The 24,717-nt window shown below is 46.2% G+C and overlaps 2 protein-coding genes and 1 long non-coding RNA gene across 3 annotated transcripts; all 3 read left to right on the top strand.

The window, feature by feature from the left end:
- The first annotated feature begins 596 nt into the window (after positions 1-596).
- Positions 597-5,720, top strand: KIAA2013 (KIAA2013 ortholog). Its single transcript, XM_030233147.2, has 3 exons — positions 597-1,691; positions 2,401-3,254; positions 4,724-5,720. The coding sequence occupies exons 1-3, from the start codon at positions 719-721 to the stop codon at positions 4,748-4,750; spliced, it is 1,854 nt and encodes a 617-aa protein (XP_030089007.2). The 5' UTR covers positions 597-718; the 3' UTR covers positions 4,751-5,720.
- A 2,575-nt stretch (positions 5,721-8,295) lies between these two features.
- Positions 8,296-13,446, top strand: LOC103820951 (chymotrypsin-like elastase family member 2A). The gene is made up of 7 exons (XM_009095727.4): positions 8,296-8,503; positions 8,723-8,811; positions 9,509-9,606; positions 10,516-10,644; positions 11,761-11,897; positions 12,580-12,725; positions 13,267-13,446. Exons 1-7 carry the CDS (start codon positions 8,425-8,427, stop codon positions 13,444-13,446), a joined length of 858 nt encoding a protein of 285 aa, XP_009093975.4. The 5' UTR covers positions 8,296-8,424.
- Positions 13,447-22,193: 8,747 nt separating this feature from the next.
- On the top strand, positions 22,194-22,737 carry LOC127060345 (uncharacterized). Its single transcript, XR_007779279.1, has 3 exons — positions 22,194-22,323; positions 22,404-22,483; positions 22,564-22,737. It is a non-coding gene; the product is annotated as an uncharacterized LOC127060345 (long non-coding RNA).
- Positions 22,738-24,717: the final 1,980 nt, after the last annotated feature.

Here is a 24,717-nt window from a genome sequence, read left to right as displayed (position 1 = left end):
GCCCTGGGGCACCCACGGCTACCGCAGAGGGAGCAGGGCAGGGGGCGGCGGGCCCGGAGACGGCGGGCTGGAGCCCGGGGGGTCCCGGAGCCGTCGAAGCCGGGGATCCCGGTGCCGGGGGGTCCTGAGCTGAGCAGGTTCGGAGCCGAGAGGGGCCCGGTAACGGGAGGGGCCAGGAGCCGGCGGGGCCCCGAGCAAAGGGGAGACGTGGAGCCGGGGGGTTCGTAAGCCGGGGCTTTGGCAGCCGGAGTTCCCGGCAGTTCCGGAGGTTTGAAAGCCGGGGCGGTTGGAAGCCGGGGGGTGTTGGAAGCCGGGGCTGTGACAGCCGCGGTTCCCGACGGTTCCGGGGTTTGGCAGCCGCGATTCCCAGTGGTTCAGGGGCCGTTCGCAGCCACGGTTCCCGGCGGTTCCGGGGCTGTGACAGCCGCGGTTCCCGGCGGTTCCGGGGCCGTTCGCAGCCAAGGTTCCCGGCGGTTCCGGGGCTGTGACAGCCGCCGTTCCCGGCGGTTCCGGGGCGGTCCAAGCAGGCCGGGCGGTGTCCCCGGCCAAGCCCTCCCTGAGGGCCGGAGAGCGCGGCTGTCGCAAAGCGCCGCAAAGCGCCGCCAGTCGCGGCGGAGCTGCCTGGGGCGCGGCGGCGATGGCGGCCTAGGGCTGGCGCGGCGGGGCCGGGGCCGGGGCCGGGAAGGGCTGGGCCGGGGCTCCCCCGCCGCCGCCGCCCATGTGGCTGCAGCAGCGGCTGAAGGGGCTGCCGGGGCTGCTGTCCAGCAGCTGGGCGCGGCGCCTGCTGCTGCTGCTGGTGCTGTTGCTCGTCGCCTACTGGTACCTGGGCGCGGCGCGGGCGCGGGGCGCGGGGCGCGGGGCCGAGCCCTGGGGACCCGCCGCCCTCTGCGTGCAGGCGGCCTCGGGCGCCTGGCGGGAGCAAACCCAGCGCGGCGATGCGCTGCCGCTGCCTGAGGAGGCGGCCGGGGCCAGCGGGCCCCCGGGGCTGGCGGTGGCGGGCAACGGGTTCCTGCTGCTGGACGTGTCGGCCGGGCGGCTCTGGGTGCGGCCCGCGGGGCCCGCTGCGGGCCCGGCGCTCGCCACCGAGTACCCGGCGCTGGTGCGGCTGAGGGCGCTGGGCGGGCGCGGCGAGGCGCGGGCGGCGCTGGCGGCGCTGCGGGACGGGGCCGTGCGGAGGTTGCGGTGCGTCCAGACGGGGCCCGGGGCCGGCGCCGGGGACTGCGTGACGGTGCGGGAGGAGGTGGTGGCCCACCGGAGCCGGCCGCATCTCTACCTGCAGCGCATCCGCATCGCCAACCCCACCGTGCGGGTGGCCGCCTTCGAGGCCTCGGCTCCCGCCGCCGCCTCCGCGCTGGGCGGGCGCTTCACCACCAGCCTGGAGAAGGTGGAGGAGCGGCAGTTCCTGCTCTCCTCCGGCCGCCTGCTGCTGGCCGGCAGCCCCAAGGTGGTGCTGGTGGTGGTAGCTGCCAAGAAACTCGTGAGCCGGGTGCAGGTCGCGCCCGAGTCGAACTTTGACGAGACAGTGCTGTCCGTGGTGTACACCTCAGAGCCCATCGAGATGTCCAAGCTGGAGGAGACCTTCAGCAAGCTGAGGGAGGCAGCCAAGAAAGAGATGCTGGAGGTGATGCAAATGGGGGTGGAAGATCTTTTCCAGGAGCACCAGCAGACCTGGTCTGACTTGTTTATTTCAGGTAAGGAAAGTGATGCTCAGCTTCCATGGGGTTGCTTCAGAGGGTGTCTGAAAGCTCAGTGTCCTGGTTGCTGTAAGGTCTCCAGAGGCTCTGGTTTTCCTGATGGGTTGTGGGATAGTAAAACAGTGTTTCTGGTTTGGTACCCAGCTTATCTTACCAAGTGGAGTACACCTGACTATGTACAGAAAGTGATAAAAGAACATTCATGATCATTATTCTGTGTGTGCTGCTTTTCGTGGCTTCAGGAACTTCACTGATTTGCCCCGGGTGCCAGTTGGAAATGAAGTTGACCTTTATTGATGGCATAAAAGACAGACTCTGCATGGAGATTAAGGGCCGTTCTACAAAGATGCTTTTTCTTAAGACTTTAATGTCTTACATAAAAGAGTAGCTGACCAAATAATGTAGAACTTGTTACTTTCTAAAAAGATTCTTTTTACAGATCATTCTTGCAGAGTCATGACAACCGGCCTGTAAGACATCTGTGTATTAAATTAGCTTTGTCTTTGGTGGGAGCTTGGCTTTCAAACTCCCAAGTACCAGAGAGTATCTTCTTAGACAAACACAAGGAGACATTTCACTTTGGTGTTTTATGGACACAGGTTTCTTAAATGCTATAAAGAACAACATATTGAACATCGGTGTGCGTGTTTGCTCTTGTTTTCCTCCTAGATAATTTCTGACTATTGGTTGTTTTCTTTTGCTACAGGGATTGAAATGAGAAAGATCACAGATGCACATACCCCTTCCAGTGAGACTGTCAACATGACCCTCTACTACGTGCTGTCAACTGTGCCAGCCCCCCTGCTGGACCCTCTCCTTGCTGGTGAGGACAGGGAGAAGATTGAAGCCAGCCTGAACTATGCTGACCACTGCTTCAGCGGCCACGCCACCATGCACGCCGAGAACCTGTGGCCCCCCAGGCTGACCAGTGTCACCCAGATCCTGCAGCTCTCAGACCTGTGGAAGCTGACTCTCCAAAAACGGGGGTGCAAGGGCCTTGTGACAGCTGGAGTTCACGGACTGATGCAGGGAATGGTGCTTAGTTTTGGGGGTCTGCAGTTCACAGAAAACCATCTTCAGTTTCAGGCTGACCCTGACGTGCTCCATAACAGCTACTCCTTACGTGGGATCCATTACAATAAGGACTTGATCAATTTAGCTGTTCTCCTGGATGCTGAAGGAAAGCCCTTCTTGCATGTGTCTGTGAAGTTCCAGGACAAGCCTGTCAGACTGTATGCCTGTGAGGCAGGCTGTATGAACGAGCCTGTGGAGCTCACCTCAGAGGCACGAGGTCACACCTTCCCCGTCATGGTGACTCAACCCATCACACCACTGCTCTATATATCAACAGATTTGGTCCACTTGCAGGACCTAAGACACACACTCCACCTAAAAGCTATTCTGGCTCATGAGGAACACATGGCCAAGCAATACCCGGGCTTACCCTTCCTGTTCTGGTTCAGTGTGGCCTCCTTAATTACTTTGTTTCATTTGTTTCTGTTCAAACTCATCTACAACGAGTACTGTGGGCCAGGAGCCAAGCCCCTCTTCAGGAGTAAGGTATAAAACTGCTGCTTTTGGCTGCTGTCCACTGAGTGTTGTCAGCCTGATGTTGTGTCAGCTGTGCCTGGGCAGGCTCTCTCTTGGACTGTGAGGATTTTCAGTCTCTCTTGAAACAAGCAATCTGTGACCTCTTCTTGGTAGGAGAATTAGGGCAGGGATTGGAGCAGTAGGGCTCACGATTGTTAGCAAAGATAAACTCATCATCTCTCCTTAGACATTTGTGAGGCTGCAGGTGGAGGCAGACACAGCTCTCTGTCCTTTTCCCACACATCAGTGTAGGACATTGCTTGTTTCTAGTCCAGCAGTTGCAGTTGTCATGAGATGATGCTTCTTGTTATTCAGTACCAGGAAGCATGTGAGAGAGCTGCTGTACTTGTCTGCACTGCTGTGTGGAGACCTGCACACCGGCCTGAGGTGTCACACAGCAGCCCCCAAAGGCAGGCTGGTGTTGGAGGTGGAGGTGCTGACTTGCTGGGACTTGTGGTAGGTGTTCATATCATAGACACTGTGCAGCCCTCCATCAAACCACACTTACCACCATCATTTTGGGAGGATGCTGAACTGGTGTTTCTTCCAGCCAGACAAAATACAAAGCTGTGTTAAGGAAAGTACTGAGTGCTTTTTACTGTGAGTTGAAGGTTCTGGCTTCAAGCTCTGGAGCCAGAGCTCCAAGCTCCTCTTACCTGGGTGTAAAGAATTTAAAGTTGTTCTGAGTTGCCTTGGAAAACTTATTTGCTGTAAAAACTTAGCACAGAATAGACAGTAGATGGTGAGTTTTGCTCTTAGTACTGGGACTTTCTGATTGTGTGTTGATATGAAGTGGAAATGCAAGACCAGACTGGGTTTGCTGTGTGAGCTAGTTGTGCTGTTCAGAGGCTTCCCTCCTGAGGGCTGGAGTGAGTTAAATGTAGGTTTCATTTGGAAAAAAAGGAGATGATAGTTAAACAGCTGTCAGAGGAAAAGTTCTAGCTATAGATTGTACTGTTATTCCAAATTATAAAATCAAATTTGATTTTGGATAGCTAAGGCTGAACAGAAGGTATTGAACTAAACTTGACAGCTGGTGTGTAAGGGGTCTTTAAAGTGAGCTGGAAGTTTCCCTGTCAGCTCACTGGTTTTGTCATTTTGAGCACTGGAGATCAAGCCTGATCCCAAGCAGGTCTGAATACCTGTGATCCAATAAAAGATTGAGTGGAAGGTGCTTGTAGCCAGACAAACTGACCTAGGAAGAGGTAGGAGAGAAATGTGTGTCAGACAACTGCAGTTAGGAGCCTCTGATCATGAGCAGAACCTCAGTGCAAAGGGAGGAAGGGGTTAGGAGGTGATGTCAGTTATTGTGTAACACACCTGAAACTGTGCTTGGAACATGTAATTGTGTCCTTTCACTGTTGTCTATCCAGTTGCCTTTGTCATCTCCAAGACTTGCCTTCTGCCTTTACCAAGTGACTTGTTAACCCTCGCTGCAGGTGGCTGTCCCCGACTCTGCCCGCTGAAGTGCCCAGAGGCTGCACAGCCACAGCAAGGGCTGACCTGGCACCTCATCCTCCTGGGCACTGCAGAGCACACAGCTCTGCTGCCTCTTCTCAGCTGGACCTACTTCAAATGAAGGTGATGCAGACCTTGGTTCCAGAAACAGGGAGGAAGTGGAAGGCAGCTGAAGCTCAGAATCTGTAGCAGTAAGCAAGATAGATGGTCTTGAAATAACACCCTGGTCCATTCTTAGAATGGGAACATCCCCTTGTCCAAGTGAACTTAGTCCTGCTTTCAGCCTCCATTTGCACAAGACACCTGGCAATATTGCAGCTGAGAACAAGGACCATTTGAAAGCAACAATCCTTTTGTGCCTTGCTATTACAGGAATCTGAGACTTGGAAGGTGTGCTGATTCAATTGTTTATCCCAGGAGCTTGTGTAACAGATGTGTCCTTTCCCTGTAAGCTGTTCAGTTCCCTAGGAGTAATCTATTTGGTGAAAATACTTGAAGATATACTAAGACCTTTGATATTTTGATCTGTTTTTTTTTTTTTTAATTCTACAGAAAAATAAAGGATAATGATTCCCTTCTGAGAGTTAACTAGAAAACTTTAGTGTAACTTCCTTTCTGGTATACAGTTTGTAATTTATTGCTTGGGGGGAGGGGGAGTATGTTAATTTTTCCTCCACTTCAGTAACAGTCAATTTAACTGTCAATATCTAACAGTCTTAACTGTCAATAAGTTCTTGTAACAGGTTTTTCAGCCTTTATGACTGGAGAGTGCAAAATCAATTTAATGAAACTGTTTTCTGGATAGGCACTTGGAAATGCTGATCTACACATCTCCTATTCTAAGCCTATTGGGACTTTGTGCATTGATCTGTTTTGGCTATGGGGGAAGACACCCTACTTTCTAGTGACTTACAGGTTGTTTGGTTTTAAAATACCAAAGCTGTTGTTTCTAAATAAATATCTTTCAGTCTAATCTGATTGCTGAAGTGTGGTTGGGGTTTTTGCTGGGTTTGTGTCTGTTCTCTCCTGCTGCTGCTCCCCACCCAGCTGAGATAAGCAGGGCCTTCTGTTACATCTGTGGCAGTATTGACTGCAAATACAGTGTGGAAAATGATATATAAATGGATATAAGCCAGATATAAGACAATTTGGAAGGCACAACAAGTGAGAAAAACACACAGGGAAAAGCTCATCTCCATTTCCTTGCTCAGTATAACCTTGATTTATCCTGAGGAATGAAGGCCAAGCTTTACTCTGAAGAACACAGAAACAATCCCAGGGAACCATCAAGCACCAGATTTAACAGCAAGTAATAAATTTGGCACAGCTGGTGGTCCCAAGGAAAAACTGGGTCAGGATTTAACTTCAGATTTTCAAAGGGGTTACTATCTGGTTGCAGATGAAAAAGTCCCTCAGGAAAGCAGATTTCTGTGTCTAACTTTTCTGCAGACAATTCCATTTACTAATTAGTCCAGCAGAGTGACTGCCCTTCAAGGGAATAAAGACAGGTGAGCAACAGAGTCCATTTGAGGTTGTACACAGGCACATTGTGTGTTGAAGGAGATATTTACTGTTTGCTTTAACAGAACATACCAGAAGCTCCTTCTCTTTCTCACCAAAGTTCCATGAGCTGTTTCATTTCTGTGAAACATCTGCCATGAAGATAAGAGCCTCCAGGGGGCTCTTTCCAAGCCAAGGTGGTCTCAGCTGGAGGCTGAGCCATTTGATGTTCCCTGGCAGAATTGCCAACAGCGTGACACCCACGGAGTCCAAGGAAGACTGTTCAGGCCTGGAAAAGGTGGATAAGCTACCATCACATACAGCATGAATAAAACAAAATAAAACAGATTTGAGAGTGTTTTACATTAAATATATTAGGATTCCTATGAGAATTTCCTCCATAACAACAGAACTGTTTCAGAATTCCTCCATGAGGAAAGGGAAAAATAAACAGCATTTCTCTATTTACAGTATACAAGAGAGCAGAATGTATTTGTGAAATGCAGAATTGCTTAAAGAACTAAAAAATTCCACATTACAACACACAACAAACCAAGTTAAAATAGTAACTGACCATCTGAAATTTATACTTTTAGTTGGAATTCAGTGAAAATGATAGTGACATGGAAGTTAAACTGAGCAGCATAATGTTGTTTAGCTTGTAAATTCAGACACTAAGAAAAGAGCCAACAAACTAATGGAAAAATATTTAGAATCTCAATTCTGCACTGTTAATCCTGGTTTCTGCTTTTGTCAGATAATAAATACAACATGCCAGAACAGGGTTTGGTTGATCCAATTTGCAATTCAAAATGCAGCTTCCTCAAGTGCTATTGTCTGGGTAGGAAAATACATTATTGAAAAGCAGATAAAACAGCAAAGCCTTCTATATTTCTGCCTTCCACATGTGTGCTCCAGGCGTCTTTCATCCAGCTACTGCTGAATGGCAGCCCTGGAAATCAGGGATTTTGCTGCTTGTTAATCCTGACATTAAACATTAGATTTATTTCAGCATTTTTGAACCCCTTTTTTGGTCTGTGTTCAACGCAACTCTTGTTGTAAAACTGGCATTGTGATACTTGTTTCCATTCTAGTTAGTTTGTTCCCTATGAGTGTCCTGGTTTATGGGATGGAGATTTGTTTGTTTTTTAATAACCAGCAACAGTTTCTCAAAGGTTGCTGAATGGAAAGGTGACAGAGGGTGGAAAATTTATGTAGTAGAAGATAGAAAGAAGAAAAGGGACAAGGGTAAGCATTGATATCTAGTCACTGATCTCAAATGTCAGAAATGAATTAGGACACTTCTTTTTGTGGCAGCATCTCTGGAGGGGTGGAAATGCCTGCTCTTGCCTGCTTTGTCCTGTCGGTGGAAGTGCTTTGCTCTTCTCACTAAGGAGCTCCCAGTGTGCTGTAGCACAGGTCAGCTCTGCTCTGGGGTGTACACAGGCTCATTTGCAATGCTGCAGGGAGCCCTGTTCTCTTCAGGGCTACTGATCTAACAAAGGGAAACAGGAAAGGAATGGAGTCTGACTCACCACAGCATACCAGGATTTCTGCTTCATCATGGACAGCTGTTTCTTTGTATGGCTTGAAGCGTGTTCCACTTCAAAGTGCTGAGAGTCTGGTTTACTGAAGAAGTCTGGCATGCTGAAGCACATGCAACTTGATCTGGGAGAGAAAATACAGGTTTTCAGTCAGTACAAGGTGGTAGGTACCAATCAGTTACACACAAAACAAAACAAAAGCAGATCCCAGACCAAAATAAAATCCCAAGGAGTTGTATGATTGTACAATAAGTAAGGTAGGATGGGAGCCTCTAGAGATCAGCTAATGCAACCCCACCAACACATCTGAATCTATCACTGTCCCAATATATCAGAACTTACTGCTGGCCTACCACCAAGTGATAGAGTAATTAATTTATCATTGTCCTTCTGTGAACACCTTGTGATGAAATATCAAGGCAATGGAAATGCACACAGCTGCCACAGATAATAAGCAACTAATTTGGAATTATTTTTAACGAAGTTGTTTATATAGCCTGGCCCCAAGGTTCACCTAAATGAGGATTTTATGTACATAAAGAATTATCCCAGAGTGATACAGGTTTTCCATTAGTTTTGGAATAGCTCTGCATTTAGAGTCATGTGTTCCAGAGATAAAGGACACCATATAAGATGGCATGGAGCTGAGCCTGCAGCACCAAGGAACTGGCACCATGCTTGGAGTCCTCTTTGCTGTGTTAACTCTGGCCTCTGCAGGTACGTGTCCAACTTCTGCTTTAATTTTAAAAGATCAAGTGAATTAAAATCTAAAAACAACTTTGCTTTTTTAGACAAATTGAACATTCTGCATCAAAGAAAAAAATACAGCAGAGGATGTTCATCACAAGGGTCTCTCAAAAGAATAAATGGCTGCTGTGCTATTTGATACCTCCCAGATATTTTTTTAAGCACACATCCTATTTGCATGTTTTCCAGCCTTTGGCTGCGGGGTTCCTGCCTACCCACCCCTTGTGTCCAGAGTTGTTGGAGGGGACAATGCAAGACCCTACAGCTGGCCCTGGCAGGTTGGTGACTCTGTGCTTTCCCTGGAGCAGCTGGGGCTGTGCTGTCTGTGCACAGCACAGCTGAACTGAGCAAAACCACCTCGTAGATTCCATTTGATGCATCTTGTCTGATGCATCAAATGGAAAAGTTTCAGTCTTCTTTAAAAGCTCTGAATGTGCTGCATTTTGCTGGGAATGTGTAGGTGCACAGTCTGTGGTCCTTGGGAGTGGGGCTGCTGCAGAGCCTCATCCCCATGGGCACAGCTGTGAGAAGCAGGGGAGCCATGGAGTGCCCAGGTACTGGCAAATCACCCAGGGAACAGAGGGGTGCAGTGCATCAACACGAGGGGCATAAAAGGCTGGGCTAAAGAGCAAGAAGGGCAGATGCTTGAAGCTCTCTGATGGTGTTACTGTGTATGGGAGAAAGCCTAAAGCTTCTGAAATTGCAGGGTGATGCTCTGTTCTGTGGCCCTACTGACTGCAGCACGTGCTGTGACTGTCATGCAGGCTCTCATTTAAGTCCAGGAGACTTGGGCTATTTAAGCAAGATGTATTTTAAAAATCATCTGTGGATGATAGGGAAGGAGAGAAAGCCTTTCTGTGGCCAGCAGTTGGGAACTTCAAAGCAAGTTGTGTGCTGGGTGCAGGAACAAAGCACAGTGATGACAAATAAGTAAATGAGTAAAAGCCTGAGCCTCACTTGGTTCCTTGATCCCAGGCCTCCCTTCAATACCTCTCCAATGGCAAGTGGTATCACACCTGTGGGGGAACCCTCATTGCCACCAACTGGGTGCTGACAGCTGCCCACTGCATCAGGTAAGTAATGAAGGTAAATCTGACCCAGGAAGCAGCTTATGAGCAGAGAGAGATGAAGGAAAACCACATCAATGCCAGTTCTCCCTTTCCCAGTTGAAAGCTGTGAGTTTTGCATCATATCTTCTGATTAAAAGTCAGGAGAATGACATCTCTTTATTTTCTGAATATAAAAGGGGGGGGAAAAAAACCCAGTTACCTGAATTATATATTCTTCATTTCCATAAACAAACTACAAACATCTTTCTGTTTTCAAGCTGCTATTAAAAATCAGCTGTGTTGCCCTGTTTCTGTAACATATGTCAGTCAGATCCACAAGTTAACCAATCAATCCACTCCCTGAAGAAATAATCACAAATATTTTGAATATACCAACCATTTTCAGGAAACTCTTCATATTGTGTGGCAGTGTAACAAATCAATTATCAGGTACAGCAATGTCATTGCATCATCAAAGCTGCTTCCACAAATACAACCCCATTTTGCTTGGGTAGCATCTGGTTATTGTAACATTAATTTGTAGCAAATATCATCATATGAAACATGAAGGATTGGCTGCATGTTATCATTATAAATCCTGCATATTCTGTCACACAGCTGGTTATTATTGAGGCTATTTAGGGCTGTCAAAATAAGTCCAAATTGTTACTGCATTGAAGAATATGAGCTGAATCCTGCAAAGATTGGAGGCACCTTGAGTTTGCTAAAGAAGCCTTGAGCAGGAGTTGAGAGGACAGCTTAGAGATGAAATGATTATGAGGTCTAGAACACAATCTTTGCCCTTAGCAAATCACTGGCTCAGCTCCAGACAAACCCTGTGAAGAGAAATTACAGTCAAGGGTGGTCTTATTGAATCTCTCAGGAGCCAAAGATGCAGGTGCATAACTGAGTGTTCATCCTTTTCTTGCCCAGTTCTTCTTTGACATATCGAGTGTTTCTTGGAAAATACAACCTAGCAGTTGAGGAAAAAGGATCAGTTGCAGTTTCTCCAGAAAAGATCATTGTTCATAAGTATTGGAACCCACAGGATGTTGCAAATGGGTAAGTTGGTGGCAAGTATTATTTTGGTTTTTAGGTGGAGGGTAAAAATCAAACTGGTGAATCCCACCCATCTGGAGTTTTGGTAATTAAATTCACATTTAGAGCCTCCTGTTACAGTGTCCAGTTTCTAGCTTCCCCCTCAAGAGAATACAAAGCAATTAACCATATTGATTTGTTACTAATTAATAATGTTTCCAGAAGCCATTTTGCATGTTCGTGCTTGGGTTGGAAGCTGTTACATGCAATGGTATCTCTTGCACAATGAAAGGGAATGAAGCATTTTATACAGCACCCTTTGAAGCCCCCCTGCCAGCAGAGAGACAGAATTATGGATCACTAATATCCATATTAAGGGCTGAAGGACCCCTGTGTCCTGCTGAGGGCAGTAACAAAGAAATCCCCTCAGTTCCAGTCCTTGGAGTGAGTCCTAACATAGGCTTGGTTTTGGTGTAAAAAAACTATAAAAGACAACTTTCTTCCATCAGGAAAACAGGCAGTTCTGCAGGGAACAGCCTTCCAGTCCATGAATTTCCCATGAACTGCTTGGGGGTGCAGGAATCTCTGCTGCTTGTGCACTGGCCTTTGCTCCTCTTTGGAACAGGCCTGTGGTGTTTGTGGGGTCCCCAGGACAAGGGGAGAGATGAGAATTGACTCCAATCTGACTCCATGTTCTCAGAAGGCTGATTTTTAATTTTATGCTATTATATTAAAGAATGCTATACTAAAACTATACTAAAAAATAGAGAAGGATACAAGAATGATCATGAAAAACTCGTGACTGACTCCTCAGAGTCCAGCAGAGCTGGCTGTGATTGGTCATTAATTAAACCAATTCACCTGAAACCAATCAAACATGCACCTGTTGGTAAACAATCTCCAGACCACAAAGCAGCAAATACAGGAGAAGCAATCAGATAATTATTATTTACATTTTTCTCTGAGGTTTCTCAGCTTCTCAGGAGAAGAAATCCTAGCAAAGGGATTTTCCAGAAAATATCAAGGTGACCCAGGCCAAGTGCTGTGTAACTGCTGAGTACTCAGGCTATTGTGTCTTATCCACTTTGCAAACCTTTTCACCTTCCCTTTCTCTCCCCCAACGTGTGCCTGTGACCACAGGTATGACATTGCTCTGATCAAACTCTCTGAGCACGTCACCCTAAGTGACCACATCCAGCTGGCCTGCCTGCCCCCTGCCCAGAGCATCCTGTCCTCCAACACTGCCTGCTATGTCACTGGCTGGGGAAGACTGCAGAGTGAGTACTTGGGTGTTTGCAGAACCATGAAATTTAAAAAAACACCTTTCAGAAGTTCCTTCTCATCTGAGATTGATGGCAAAGACAATTAATGGTGCTCAAGATCCCCTCAAAACTCAGACTAGTGAGGTAGTTTGTTATATTAGGCCCCACTTCACTCATACATTATGATTTTTCCCTTTGAAATTTATTTTCCTTGTAACAGAGCTGGTAATGCACCTGAGGGGCCTTTCTTGAGCTTTTAGGAGCTATTGTAATGCAAATGTTAATAGTGTGCAGACAGGTGCATTTGCTAATCCCACCACACCTGCTGAATACCTGGAGGCACATAAGGGAATAGATGTGCAGTGGAGAAAATCTCAGGGTTGAGCAGAGGTGTCAGCTTGGCTCAGGAGGCAATTCCTTGAGGGATAAGTAAATTGCAAACTCCTGAAATTAGAGTAACCCTTTGTTTCTCTAACAATGAGATGTTTTTTAATGGAATGCAAATTTTTACTAAGTGAGGGTGTATGTGAAAGAATGGAGCTAAGGGACATTCATACCTGTAACAGCTTCTCCTTTAATGTAGCCCCTGTGGAGTGCTTTACCTGGAGTGATGGTACCCAGGTACACTCAGCAGAGCAGTTTTATCCTTCCTTCAGTGCCTCTGGTACCATGGCTCTGTGTTTCTGCTCTCTCTCAGCTAATGGACCCCTTCCTGATGACCTGCAGCAAGGCCTTCTGCTGGTGGTGGATTATGCAACCTGCTCCAAACCTTCCTGGTGGGGAAGGATAGTGAAACCCAGCATGGTTTGTGCTGGTGGGGATGGAAAAATCTCCAGCTGTAATGTAAGTCCACTCTCAGGGCTTGGGTTTAGATTATTGAATCTGCAGGTAATCCTGATGAGGGGAGAGAATGATGCATCTGACTCCATCTTACCAGAAGGCTAATTAATTACTTAATTATACTCTATTAGTCTATATTATATTACACTATATTACAGTACATCTAAACTGAATCTGCCAAGCACTCAACTCTGCACACACTGCTCTGAATTTTGTGACTGTCAGTGACAGTCCTGACACACACACACACACACACACACCTGGCCCTGATAGCCAAGGAAACAAAACCCCATCACTGTGGGGAAACAATCTCCACATTGCATTCTACTTTGGCACAAACACAGGCACAGCAAATGATAAGAATTGTGTTTCCATTCTCTGAGGTTCAGAGAATGTGAAACCCAGAGATATTCTTGGGAAGAATTGTGCCTTGCTTTTCTCTGTGGAATGTGCTGACACTAGGCAAACAGGCCTGATGGGAAGGAAAGGTGAAAAACCCCACAGAGGAGCTGCTCACACTCTGATTCTGTTCCCCTTCCTCCAGGGAGACTCTGGGGGCCCACTGAACTGCCAGAGGGCTGATGGCAGGTGGGAGGTGCACGGCGTGGTCAGCTTTGGCTCCTCTCTCAGCTGCAACTACTACCACAAACCCTCTGTGTTCACCAGGGTCTCTGCCTACAACAGCTGGATCGAGCAGGTGAGCAGCTGCTGCAGAAAAACCTAAAAATCCAGGGTGGCATCCAGACACCTGGCAGTGCTGGGGCTCTCTCACTGGGATTTCCACCCCCTGCTAAGGGAGCTGTTCCACTCCTCATTCAACCAGTATCAATTGAAAGTATCCTCCTCTGAAACAGATATCATTTTTTTTTTTTCATGTACTCAAACAAGTTTTGATAGCAGGAATGCATTCTCCCTTTATCCTGGAGTTTTACTGTAGATATAAAGATTTACCATTTATTTCAGAAGTGATTACTCCAATTTGCATTCATCAATACATTGATAATTGCAATTGCATCCTAAAAGGTAGCACATGCAGCTCAAGTCTGGAATGTCAAACATCTTTTCATTTAGTATAGACTTTGACTGAGAAGCAAGAATCTTATTTCTCTTATTTAAATCCTTGGACACAGCCCATACTGCTCACCAATTCCTGCATCTCATAATCTGATTTTTCATTTGTTTTACATTTTTGTAGGTTATGGCAACCAACTAATCCACTGAGAACTGGATGAGAGATACCAAAAGGAAAACAATTTGAATAAAGTCATAACCATGACACCTTTGATCATAAAGAACTGGGAAATCATGCTTTTAACAACACGAGTGAAATAAACTGTATTTTCTGCAAGATGAAAACAAAATGTGTCTCTGTCACTTTTTCCTGGCTGTTGGCAAGCCCAGAGCTGTGTTTGGGGCTAACACTGGATATTTTCCCTGTCCCAGAGCCGTGTTTGGGGCTAACACTGGATATTTTCCCTGTCCCAGAGCCGTGTTTGGGGCTAACACTGGATATTTTCCCTGTCCCAGAGCCGTGTTTGGGGCTAACACTGGATATTTTCCCTGTCCTCTGCCTCAGGCTGGAGCTTGCCAGCCTCACCTGGGGGAAGGTGTGAGCCCCTCTCTCAGGTTTCTGTGGTTGAAATGGCTCCCAAGGTTAAAGTCTCTTTTTTCCCAGCCTTGAGACTGAAGAAGTAGAGATTAGTTGGCTCTATTTTTCAAGGTTGTTTATTTTCTCTTATCTGTTCCAGTCTTTCTCTGACCCCCTGAGATCTGTCCAGCAGGTCGGGTTGTGGCACAGTCCCTGCCCTTGGGCTGGTGTTGGCTTTTTATACTAAGAACTACCTGTGCTTTATTTACAATGATTTCCCAATTCCTATCACCTGTGTCAGACAGTCTGTCTGTGCTCTAAACCAATCCAGAAGTGTCACCATCCCAGCAGAAGGTGGAGGAGAAGAAGAAGGACAGGGCACATCCAGATTCCTCCATCTTGCCTCTTGAACTCCCATTCTAAAACTCAAAAATTCTAATTTTTCACCCTGTGACAAATTCCCTGTCATTCTACTCAAACTCTTGTGGCTTGTAAACCTTCACACAAAGTTGGGAATTGTTTCCATGGGCTAAAATCAAAGGCACAGGGGTCTTGGGCTCTGTGCCAGGGTCTCTGAGCCCCCTGCCAGGGTCTGGAGTCCCCCAGGGCAGCCAGAGGGATGTGCTGGGTTCTGACGCCCCTCTGCAGAGGGTGGGCAGTGGGAAGAGTCAGAGCATCACCAAACACCTCCGGGGGCTCGGGAGGAGGGTGCAGAGAGGCACCGAGGGCGGGAGGCAGTGAGCAGGAGCCTGAGGGACTCCTGGGAGCTGGGGATGCCCGGAGGGAAGGGAGGGAAGGCGGCAGGGGAGCCCGCAGGTCCTTGCAGGTGAGTGCGGGAGCGCCGCGTGATGCTGTTACAGAGAGCTTCTCCCACCTGGCATCTCGGAGGGCAAGGGCAAGAGCCAGCTCTGTCTGCTCCATGGCCCTGCTGCTCCTTTTTACTCATCCAGGTGAAGAGCTCAGCTCCTTTTTTAGTTACTCAGGTGGAGAGCTCAGCTCCTTTTTTACTCATCCAGGTGGAGAACTCAGCTCCTTTTTACTCATTCAGCTCAGAGTGGGCACTCTCAGCTGCCACGCTGGCACAAACCTGGGGTTTTGGCAGAGCAGGATCACCACTTTTAGCTCAGCACTCAATTAAAGAACCTCTTTATATTTCTTTTGTTGTAGAAGACAGGCAGTCTAAAATCAAGGTGGGTTTTTGTTGTGGTTTTCCTCTCCCCCCAGCATGAATTAGATGTTTCCAAAAGTAAAATGAATGATTATAAATGGGGGGCAAGTGACCCAGAGGGAAGCAGGAGTTAAAGAAAAGGTTGGAAGTTTGATGAGAGAACTGAAATCCTCAGAGACACCTCTTTTAGGCTTGCAGTTCCTTTTAGTTTGATATTTTGCAGAGGTTAACCTTTGGACTGAAAGTAAATATATTATTAAACAGAAACTGTATGAAGTTAGAAAGAGAAAGATGACTGTTCATCATCGTTGGGGACAGTTTTGTCATCACTTTTCTTCTACTTTAGAACCACTGATCACCATTCTGCCCAGCAAGAATTTGTTTTGCTTAATATCAGCCTCTGGTGAGAAAGAATATGTTTTATTGGATTTTATTTGCCTGATTAAAAGTGTGATTTCCTAGATCTGAAAGAGCAGGGGATCTGTGGAGGGCGTTTTTCAATCAGCTTTTCTTTTATCAGTGGAAATAAGGATTATTTATTGAGTTATTCAGGAGTCATCAGCTCCAGCAGAACATCCTGAGGTTTTTATTTTCATGAGCATCATTAGAGTAAGATTGTTAATGATGGACTAATAGTTTTGAAAATTAAAAATCATTAGAGGTCACTTTGCTGTATGGAGCATGGGTGTCCTTTATATGCAGTATGAAAGACACAGAGAAAGGTAATCATGAAGCTCAAACAATGAAAATTGGGTGTGCAAATGCTTCAGTAAAAGCTGAAAACAGAAATGTGATTCATTTCCCATCTGAAATGTGTAGGCAATGTTGTAAAAAATGTCTGAGCTCATTTGAACATATCAACAGAAATTACTCACCAGATGGAAATTCCTATTAAGAACAAATTCTCAAAGTCTGATTTTAAAAAATCAACAGTTCCAGTTTGTGATCACTGGAATCACTGAGGGAATAAATAACCTATCTTGTCTTACCTTCCTTAAGATTTGGAGAGGAGTATCACAGAGAATAAAACCTACAGAAAATGGTTTCATTAGCTTTTTTTCTCACAGAAAAAAGGTATCATTCCTCTGGTTTTTCAGATCAGAGGGTGTCAAGGAAGCAGTCTCTTAAACACAGCTTTTCTTTTAAAATAAATATCAGGTGGAAAAAAATACAATAAAATATATCTTTAAAAACCATCCAGATAATGCATGCTCCTTTTGCTTTGTTTCAGAATGCATGGAAATTGTTAAATGGCACTGCTAGATCCAGTTGTGCTTTCAGGAGCTGGAAGAAACACTCTCAGGATCAGGCAATGCCAGTGGTTTTTTAATTTTATTTTAATTTTTTTTTAGGTGCTTTCCCTCTTCTAATTCTGGTGGTAGAAAAACAGTTCAAAGGATTCTGACAGCATGCCTGATCTCCCTCTGCAGCCTCCTTGGGGCCATTTCTTTTGATTTGAGCAACAGCCTGGGAATGTGGAAAAGCACAGGCAAAGCCCTTGAGGAACTTGGCTCCTGTGAGAACCTTTGGGCTGCTCACCTCATCTCTGTGCTGCAGGAGGAGAGGCACAGCTGGCTGCTCCCAGCAGCAGACACAAGGGACAGATCAGTCCATCCTCAGCTCCTGGGCAGTTTAAACTCCCTCTGCATGGCAAGTGAAGCAGAGCTGTACTGTGAGAATTGCCAGTGCAAGGAGGAGAAAATCTCCATTTGTAGATTCTACACAACTGACCTGAGACACAAACTGAGTATCTCAGGGGTGGCTGAAGCCAGGCAGGTGCTGTCCAGAGCCATCTCTGAACTGCTTGAGCGTTTCAGGAGCCCCCATGAGGACCTCCAAGCCATGAGACACAATCCTGACTGGGCAGACAGCGTGGCTTTCAAACTCTTCCTCCAAATCAGAGAAGCTGTGCTCACAGCTCAGGCAGTGCCAGCACCTGGGAGCCTTCAAACCACCCTGCAGCAGCATTTGGCCACTCTGAGCTATGCTCTCTTCTCCTCAGAGACTGCACAGAAGTGCTGGACAGATAATGTCAATCTGTCCCTTCATCTCACCCCTTATGAAGGAATGAGTGTCTTTAGCCAGTTCCTGGGTGACTTTGTGTCCCTGGAAGCCACGGGGAGGGGACTGCACCGTGCACAGAGCTGTCTGCTGCAGGAGGGACAGGAAAAGCTGCACAGGAAATCCAGGGGACTCCTGTCCACAATAAGCCTTAAGATCAGTCTGTTGGTGCTTGCCTGTCTCATTTACCCCATTGTAGTGATGTCCTTCAAGCAAATGACAGATTGGATCCACAGTTATGCCAGGAACCTCAAGGAGAAGACAGAGGACTTGAAAAGGGAGAGGCGCCTGGCTGAGGACCTCTTGCACCAGATGCTGCCCAAGTCTGTGGCCAAGCAGCTGAGGAGATGCCAAAAAGTTGAGGCAGAAAACTATGACCAGGTTGGCAAATGGAAAGGATTTTGCCACTGTTAGGAAAATTAACCCACAAGCACCAGAGGTTTGTGTCCAAAAAGGAGACAGAGGAGTCCTTTGGCTTCATTCCAATCAAGGCAGAGGCCATGGGGCATCCCCTGGGGTCTCTCCAATTTTTGGAGGACACAGCCTCCTTTTTATCCCAATTTCCAGCCACATTTCCCTTCTCTCTTTCCCCATTTCTGAGGTACTTGAGAGGTTCAGACTCCCCAGAACACCTGATCCCAAAGATTCCCCTCTAATGTACAACCCTCCCTTTTCATCTTTAACTCTTACAGAATTCAGGGGTTTTTCTTCTCCATTGTTTCTTTCATCTTTCAATGTCCAATTTCATTTATCAGCAAACCTGAAGTTTATTTGTAAAAGCAAATCTCTTTTTCCATTCACCAATCAGTGGAACCCTTCCCATTGTTTCTTTTCTCTCCCAGTGCTGGTTTTATCTCCCAGCAGACCCACAGCTGGTTTGGAAAGACAAATCCACTGCTCCTCTCAATCCCAAGGGTAGAAAAGTATTCCCCTGAAACAGCACCTACCTTGCCACAGTTCTGAGGCTCCTGGGTTTGCAGCTGGAGTCGAGTGTGGGTGGAAATCCAAATATTCCTGATGGCTTTTGGAAAGAGCTGAGCAGTTTGCCATGGAGCACCCAGGCTGAGGGGGAAGGAAGAAGAGCTGAGATTGCCAAATTCATAGCTTTGGACATCAAACATCCTATTCTGGCAAATGGTCCTGGTGTTTAGGAGCCTACCCACAACAGGCAGCTAGCACCACTGGATCATGAGCTCAAAGGAGCAAGAAATTAATCTCCTCCTTGTAAAATATGAAGAATAAAAGAATTGCTGCTGCCAGTGCTGAATTTAGCAGCTGTGCTGCAGAGCCCTCAGCCCAAATCCTCATGCTGCCATAATTGCAATTCTATTCTCTCTTTTTCCCTGGGTACCCCCTTACTTTCAGCTGTGAAACACAGTCCTAAATGTTTGCATTTAATCTGTAGGCATCATTATCCAAACAACAACCTGTAATTGCACAATTAATTATAATCCACAATAGTCATGACATCAAAAGTGCTGAACCAAGGCAGAGTGAAAAGCTGGCCCTTCCAGATTGATTGGTATTAGCAAGGGTGGTTTGAGTTTAAACACTGACACAATTCAGACAGCACAGAGAAGAAAATTCTTTGCCAACAGCTGCAGCACTCATTTCTCTTCCTCAATTCTATTCTTTCTTGTATGTTTGATTTTTTAAGTGATTTTTTTCTGGAAATTACATGATCATGACAAACATCATTTAAGAATGAAACAAAACCCAGTTAATATTTTCTAATTCAACAAGAGCAGAGCCAGCAACTGAGATTTTATTTCACAGGGTTTTTTGGTACCTATTTTATCCCTATCACAGTCTAAATCACTTTTAAAGGAAAATGAGACCCTACTTCTATAAGAAGTCTCTTGATCATTGCTCAAAAGATTCAAAGCATTTGACTTTCAGTCTCCCATTAGCATGAGGTATTCCCAGAAGTGCAGGTGCTAAACTTTGGAGATAAGAATAACTTTATCTTTCAAAGTATTAGAAAACAATTCAGAGCCAGAACTTGTTAATTTGGGGTTGTTTCTATTGAGCTGTGCAGGACTGGTGCAGACTGTGGCTTAGGCTCAGGATTTCACAAATGCCCAAACTCCCCAAAGGCTGCACCAGTGCTGCCTGGAGATCCTGGCCTCATGCTCTCCTCCCTGTGACAGGTGACCATCTTTTTCTCTGACATCGTGGGCTTCACAAGCATTGCTGCCTCCTGTACTCCCCTGCAAGTGGTTGAGATGCTCAACAACCTCTACGTCTGCTTTGACACCAGGATTGAGTCCTATGATGTGTACAAGGTGAGTACAAATCCCCAGGAAAGCGATCTGCTAGCTGCTGAAATCTTTCTTACTCTGTTTTCTGCTGAATATCAAATACCCCAGCCCAGGAGTTCAATCCATGAAATACAAGACCTGCCATCCTACAGGGACTCCACACCACATTTTGGCGAGTGTTGCTTTAAGTTTTTAAGTTTTTCTAAGTTTTTTATATTTATATTTTTGTAACGAATTTTCTCACACACTTTCTGTAAGTAACTTATTGTTTTGCATTCTTTTATGGAGGAGGAGAAATTTGATGGACTGTTGGTTTGTCCAGTGTCATTGGAGAGGTGACACTGTCACCCTCCAATCCACTGTTTCTTTTGGAAAACTATAAATGTTGGAGTCAGAAATTAAAAGTGCCTTTTTTACCTCAAGAAGAGCAGTGTGTCCACATTGTGTTATTTTGTGTCTTATAGTGACAGGTGAGTGCTGGACAGCTAAAATGGATTTTACTCTGATTTTCTTTCCAAAGGAAAGCTTGTTAGCATTCAGGAGCACATAATCTGGAATGATTATATGCAGGTGCTTTTATTGAAGAGCTCTGGGTGTCAGGGGTACAGACCCAAATCTGACCCACCATGGGTTTGGGATGAACATGCCTTCATACCCTTATGTAAACTTTGTATAACTACTACTTATATTATTATATATATTAATTATTAAACTTATATTGTTCTATTGTATACATTGATTTCATCCAAGCATGGATTTTTGTAATTTCCATCAAATCCCCCAATATTGTTTCTCATGATTCTGTTACGATCAAACAATAATTATATCCAATTACCAAACAATCATATCATTTATCATAGTCATTAAATGATTATACAGGTGCAGCCTAACATTCTCACAGGGCCTACCTTAACATTTTCCCAGGGCCTACCAGTCCTATCCTTCCTTTCCAACTCCCCAGAATATTCCATGATTTTAGAAACATTTTGTCCCTATCCTGCCAAGCTCAGTGCCTGCCCCTGGGTGACATGTGCCCCTTCCTACCAGGTGGAAACCATTGGGGATGCCTACATGGTGGTGAGTGGCCTGCCAGAGAGGAATGGCACCAGACACGCCGATGAGATTGCCAAGATGTCCCTGGACCTGGTGGCAGCCGTGCGGCAGGTGGTGATCCCTCACATGCCAAGGGGCAGGCTGCAGCTGCGGGCTGGGATTCACACAGGTACACACAGGGCTGAGCTGAAGGCAGCAGGAGAGCACAGCTGGGCACAGTCAGTTATGTGAGAATGTCCTGGGTTGTCAAGCAGATTGTATTCTATTTGCCATCTGCATGGCAGTTCTCTTCTATTTAGTGGGCAGTTTTTCTTATCTCTTCCACAGTGGGGACACCTGCTGATAACAGGCCATGGAATGTCCCTGCATGGCTGATAAGAACTGCAGCATCCCAGTGGGAGATGTGGAAGGGAAGAAAATAAAAGGATAAAATAAACAATGCAGTGAACCAAACCAACCCTGGCAGAGGCAGAGCACAGCCTGACACCCTGTGGGTCAGGGGGCTGGCAGCAGTGCCACTGGAATTGTGGCTCAGCCCTCCTGCAGTGCCAGGGCTGGTTCTGCTGGAGCAGGGATCCTGGAGAAGGGAGCACTCTGCCTCTGAAGGGCCAGGGGAAGAGGCAGCTGCTGCTCCTCTGGGAAATCCAGTGGAGAAGCTGTGCTGGTGTTCCAGAATCTCAGATTCTATCCAGGTAGGAATGCCTGGCTCCTCCCTCTGGGCTCCCATCTCCCACTGGGATGCTGCAGTTCTTATCAGCCATGCAGGGACAGTCAATGGCCTCTTATCAGCAGGTGTCTCCCTGGTTGTAGAAGAAATAAGGAAAACTGCCCCTGAACAGAAGACAAGTGCCATCCATATGACAAATAGAATGCAATCTGCTTGGCAGTCCAGGACACGAATGAAATTGTGACTTCTCTCACTAAGTGAATGCTGTGCAGCCAGGCCCCAGGTGCACAGAGCTCTCCCAGTCACCACATCTCTCTGAGGATGCAGAGTGACTGGCAAAGGCCCTGGCATTTGCCATTGCCCTGCACTTACTTCTCACTGCTTCTTTTTGGGGTCTCTGTGCCTTGTGTTTTCTCAGGAGCCTGTGTAGCTGGAGTGGTGGGGTACAAAATGCCTCGTTACTGCCTCTTTGGGGACACTGTGAACACAGCCTCCCGCATGGAATCCACCAGCCTGCGTAAGTGCCTGGGCAGGGCCCCCCTCCAGCCAGAGCCACACCTGCACCCTGCACCTCGAGGCACTGCAGTGCAAGGAAATCCCCAAACACCCTCACATCAGGCACAGCCAAGTGTGAAATAAGTCTCTGGAGGAGAAGGAGTGTCACTGAGTGCTGAGAATGGCCAGGAACAAGCGGGAGGCAGGACTGTAGAAAGAGCAAAGAAGGTTTTATTCAAGAGAACCACACAGTTTTTATAATGACACAGGAACAGGTGAGAGACAGGATTGAAGAAAGAGTAAAGAAGGTTTTATTCAAGAGAACCACACAGTTTTTATGGTGACACAGGAACAGGTGAGAGGCAGGATTGAAGAAAGAGTAAAGAAGGTTTTATTCAAGAGAACCACACAGTTTTTATAGTGACACAGGAACAGGTGAGGGGCAGGACTGTAGAAAGAGCAAAGAAGGTTTTATTCAAGAGAACCACACAGTTTTTATAGTGACACAGGAACAGGTGAGAGGCAGGACTGTAGAAAGAGCAAAGAAGGTTTTATTCAAGAGAGCCACACAGTTTTTATAGAGTGATACCATACATTCTGTTTGATTGGCTCATTAACAAAAGCACTTTCCTCACACCCTGTTCTTGAGAAGAACAGAAAGATGAAGCAGGAAATCACCACCTGCAGATTGTTTATACTTAACAAGTTATCACATCCTTACAACTCCCTGAAAATTCTCACAAGCTGCTGTGAGAAACGTGGTCATTTCTCTCTCTCTGTCCCATGGCATCCCCCCAGGAGCACTCTCTGGGACCAGCCCAGGTCACATCATCATCATCCATCTAAGGAAGAAGCCCTTCCTTGTCCTGCCAACCCCACTGTTCCTGCACATGCACCAGCTACCAAATGGACAAGAGAAACTCTTGTGGATTGGCACTGGCATGTGGAGTCACATCCCTTAATGCCAAAAGAGGATGTGAAAAGTGCATTTTCTATGGCTCTATGCAGATATTTACTACATGTATTATGTTGTATTGGTTAGTAGTGCTGTATTAACATTTTAATTGTTTGGTAAATGTGGTTTTGTAGTTAAAGGGTAACTTTTGTAGTTAAAATAGGAACTATGTAGGTGGGATATTTTTTAAAGAAAGGAATGAGGAACTCACAGCAAGATAGCAGCCACAGGACACCTGAATCTTTCAGAGAAAGGGAATTTATTGCCCCATTATCAGAAGAAAGGAACTTTTTCCTGCCTCACTCAGCCCTGAAGATGTCATCAGGATTCAGAGGAAGGAGCTGGCACTGCCCAGACAGAATCCTGTGTGTGAATGGAATTCGTGCACCATGGATGAGGTGTGTGAATATGCAACAGGCTGTTGCTTTTAAGAGTTAATCCTCTCCTAACATGGGTCCTTTTTGGGCTGATTTTGCCCAGAAAGAGGTACCTGGACTGTCTGTAACTCTTTGCTTCTATTGTCTCATGTTGTCCTAATCTAAATTGTACAATTATTACTACTCTAATTATATTGCTATTTTTATAACCATTTTATTATCATTAAACCTTTAAAAATTTAAAAAACAAGTGATTGGGGTTTTTCACAAGGAGGTGGAAACACTGGGCTGATGAATGCAGGAGGGCTGGTGTGTTTTCTCTGGGATTCAGGGAATCACTAATTCCTGCTCTGCTCTGAATCCTAGCACAGAAGATCCACATCAGTTCTGCCACATACCAAGCCCTTCTCACAGATGATGCCTATGAAATTGAGCTGAGGGGAGAAATTGAAGTCAAGGTAACAGTTTTTCTGTAACTTCATAACAATAAAGGCATTGAATGGGATAGGGAGGAGATGATAAGTTTGGCCATTGCTCTTCTGTGAAGAGCACATCAATTTTAGCTGTGTCCCCAAGGTTCTTTTGCTGCTTCAGTTGGATGTGACTACACATTGCTCCTCAAAGCTGAATAAAAAGTGTTCTGTGTGCTTTGAAACATGGCTGCTATGTCTGCACCTGCATGGAACCACAGGAGTGTGGCCCAAAGTGTAAGGATCCAGTCAGACACGTGGGTTTAAGGCTTATTTTAAACCCTTAGCAACACTGCCAGTGACCAGCAAGGCAGTGACCTCTGAACAGAAGAGATTATTAGCACTCAAACTGCAATTATAATCATCAATTATAATTCTTTCCCTGATCAGCAGCCATTTATGAGAGAAGGAGAGATAACAAATGCAGGACAGGGAGTAGCTCTGGCCATAGTGATCCCTGCTGGGTTTCATATCTCATGAAAACAGCTTTTTCTTCTCTCTCCTTTTCTTGTCCAGGGCAAAGGGAAAATGAAAACCTACTGGCTTCTTGGAAACAAGAACTACAGTGTTCAAAATGACAGCCTGGTGTGCCACTGGAATCCAGCAATCTCCAAGAAAAGAAAGATGGAAAGTAGCCAGGGATCTGTCCAACAAGTAAGGAGGTGAACATCTGGGGGAGCCTTCCTAGGCAACAAGGCAGTCACTACAGACTGGGCATGGAAATGGCATCTTTGCCCTGGGAGCAGGGGGCTCTGCTGTGTAAAACAGCTGGAATGTCTGTAAAACAGCTCTGCTGTGTGTAAAACAGCTGGAATGTCTGTAAAACAGCTGTAATGTGTGTAAAACAGCTGGAATGTGTGTAAAACAGCTGTAATGTGTGTAAAACATCTCCAGTATGTG

This window comes from Serinus canaria, chromosome 21 (assembly GCF_022539315.1).
Source record: "Serinus canaria isolate serCan28SL12 chromosome 21, serCan2020, whole genome shotgun sequence".
Lineage (NCBI taxonomy): Eukaryota > Metazoa > Chordata > Aves > Passeriformes > Fringillidae > Serinus > Serinus canaria.
The sequence above is the reverse complement of the archived record's forward strand: the minus strand, read 5'-3'. Positions and strand labels throughout refer to the sequence as shown.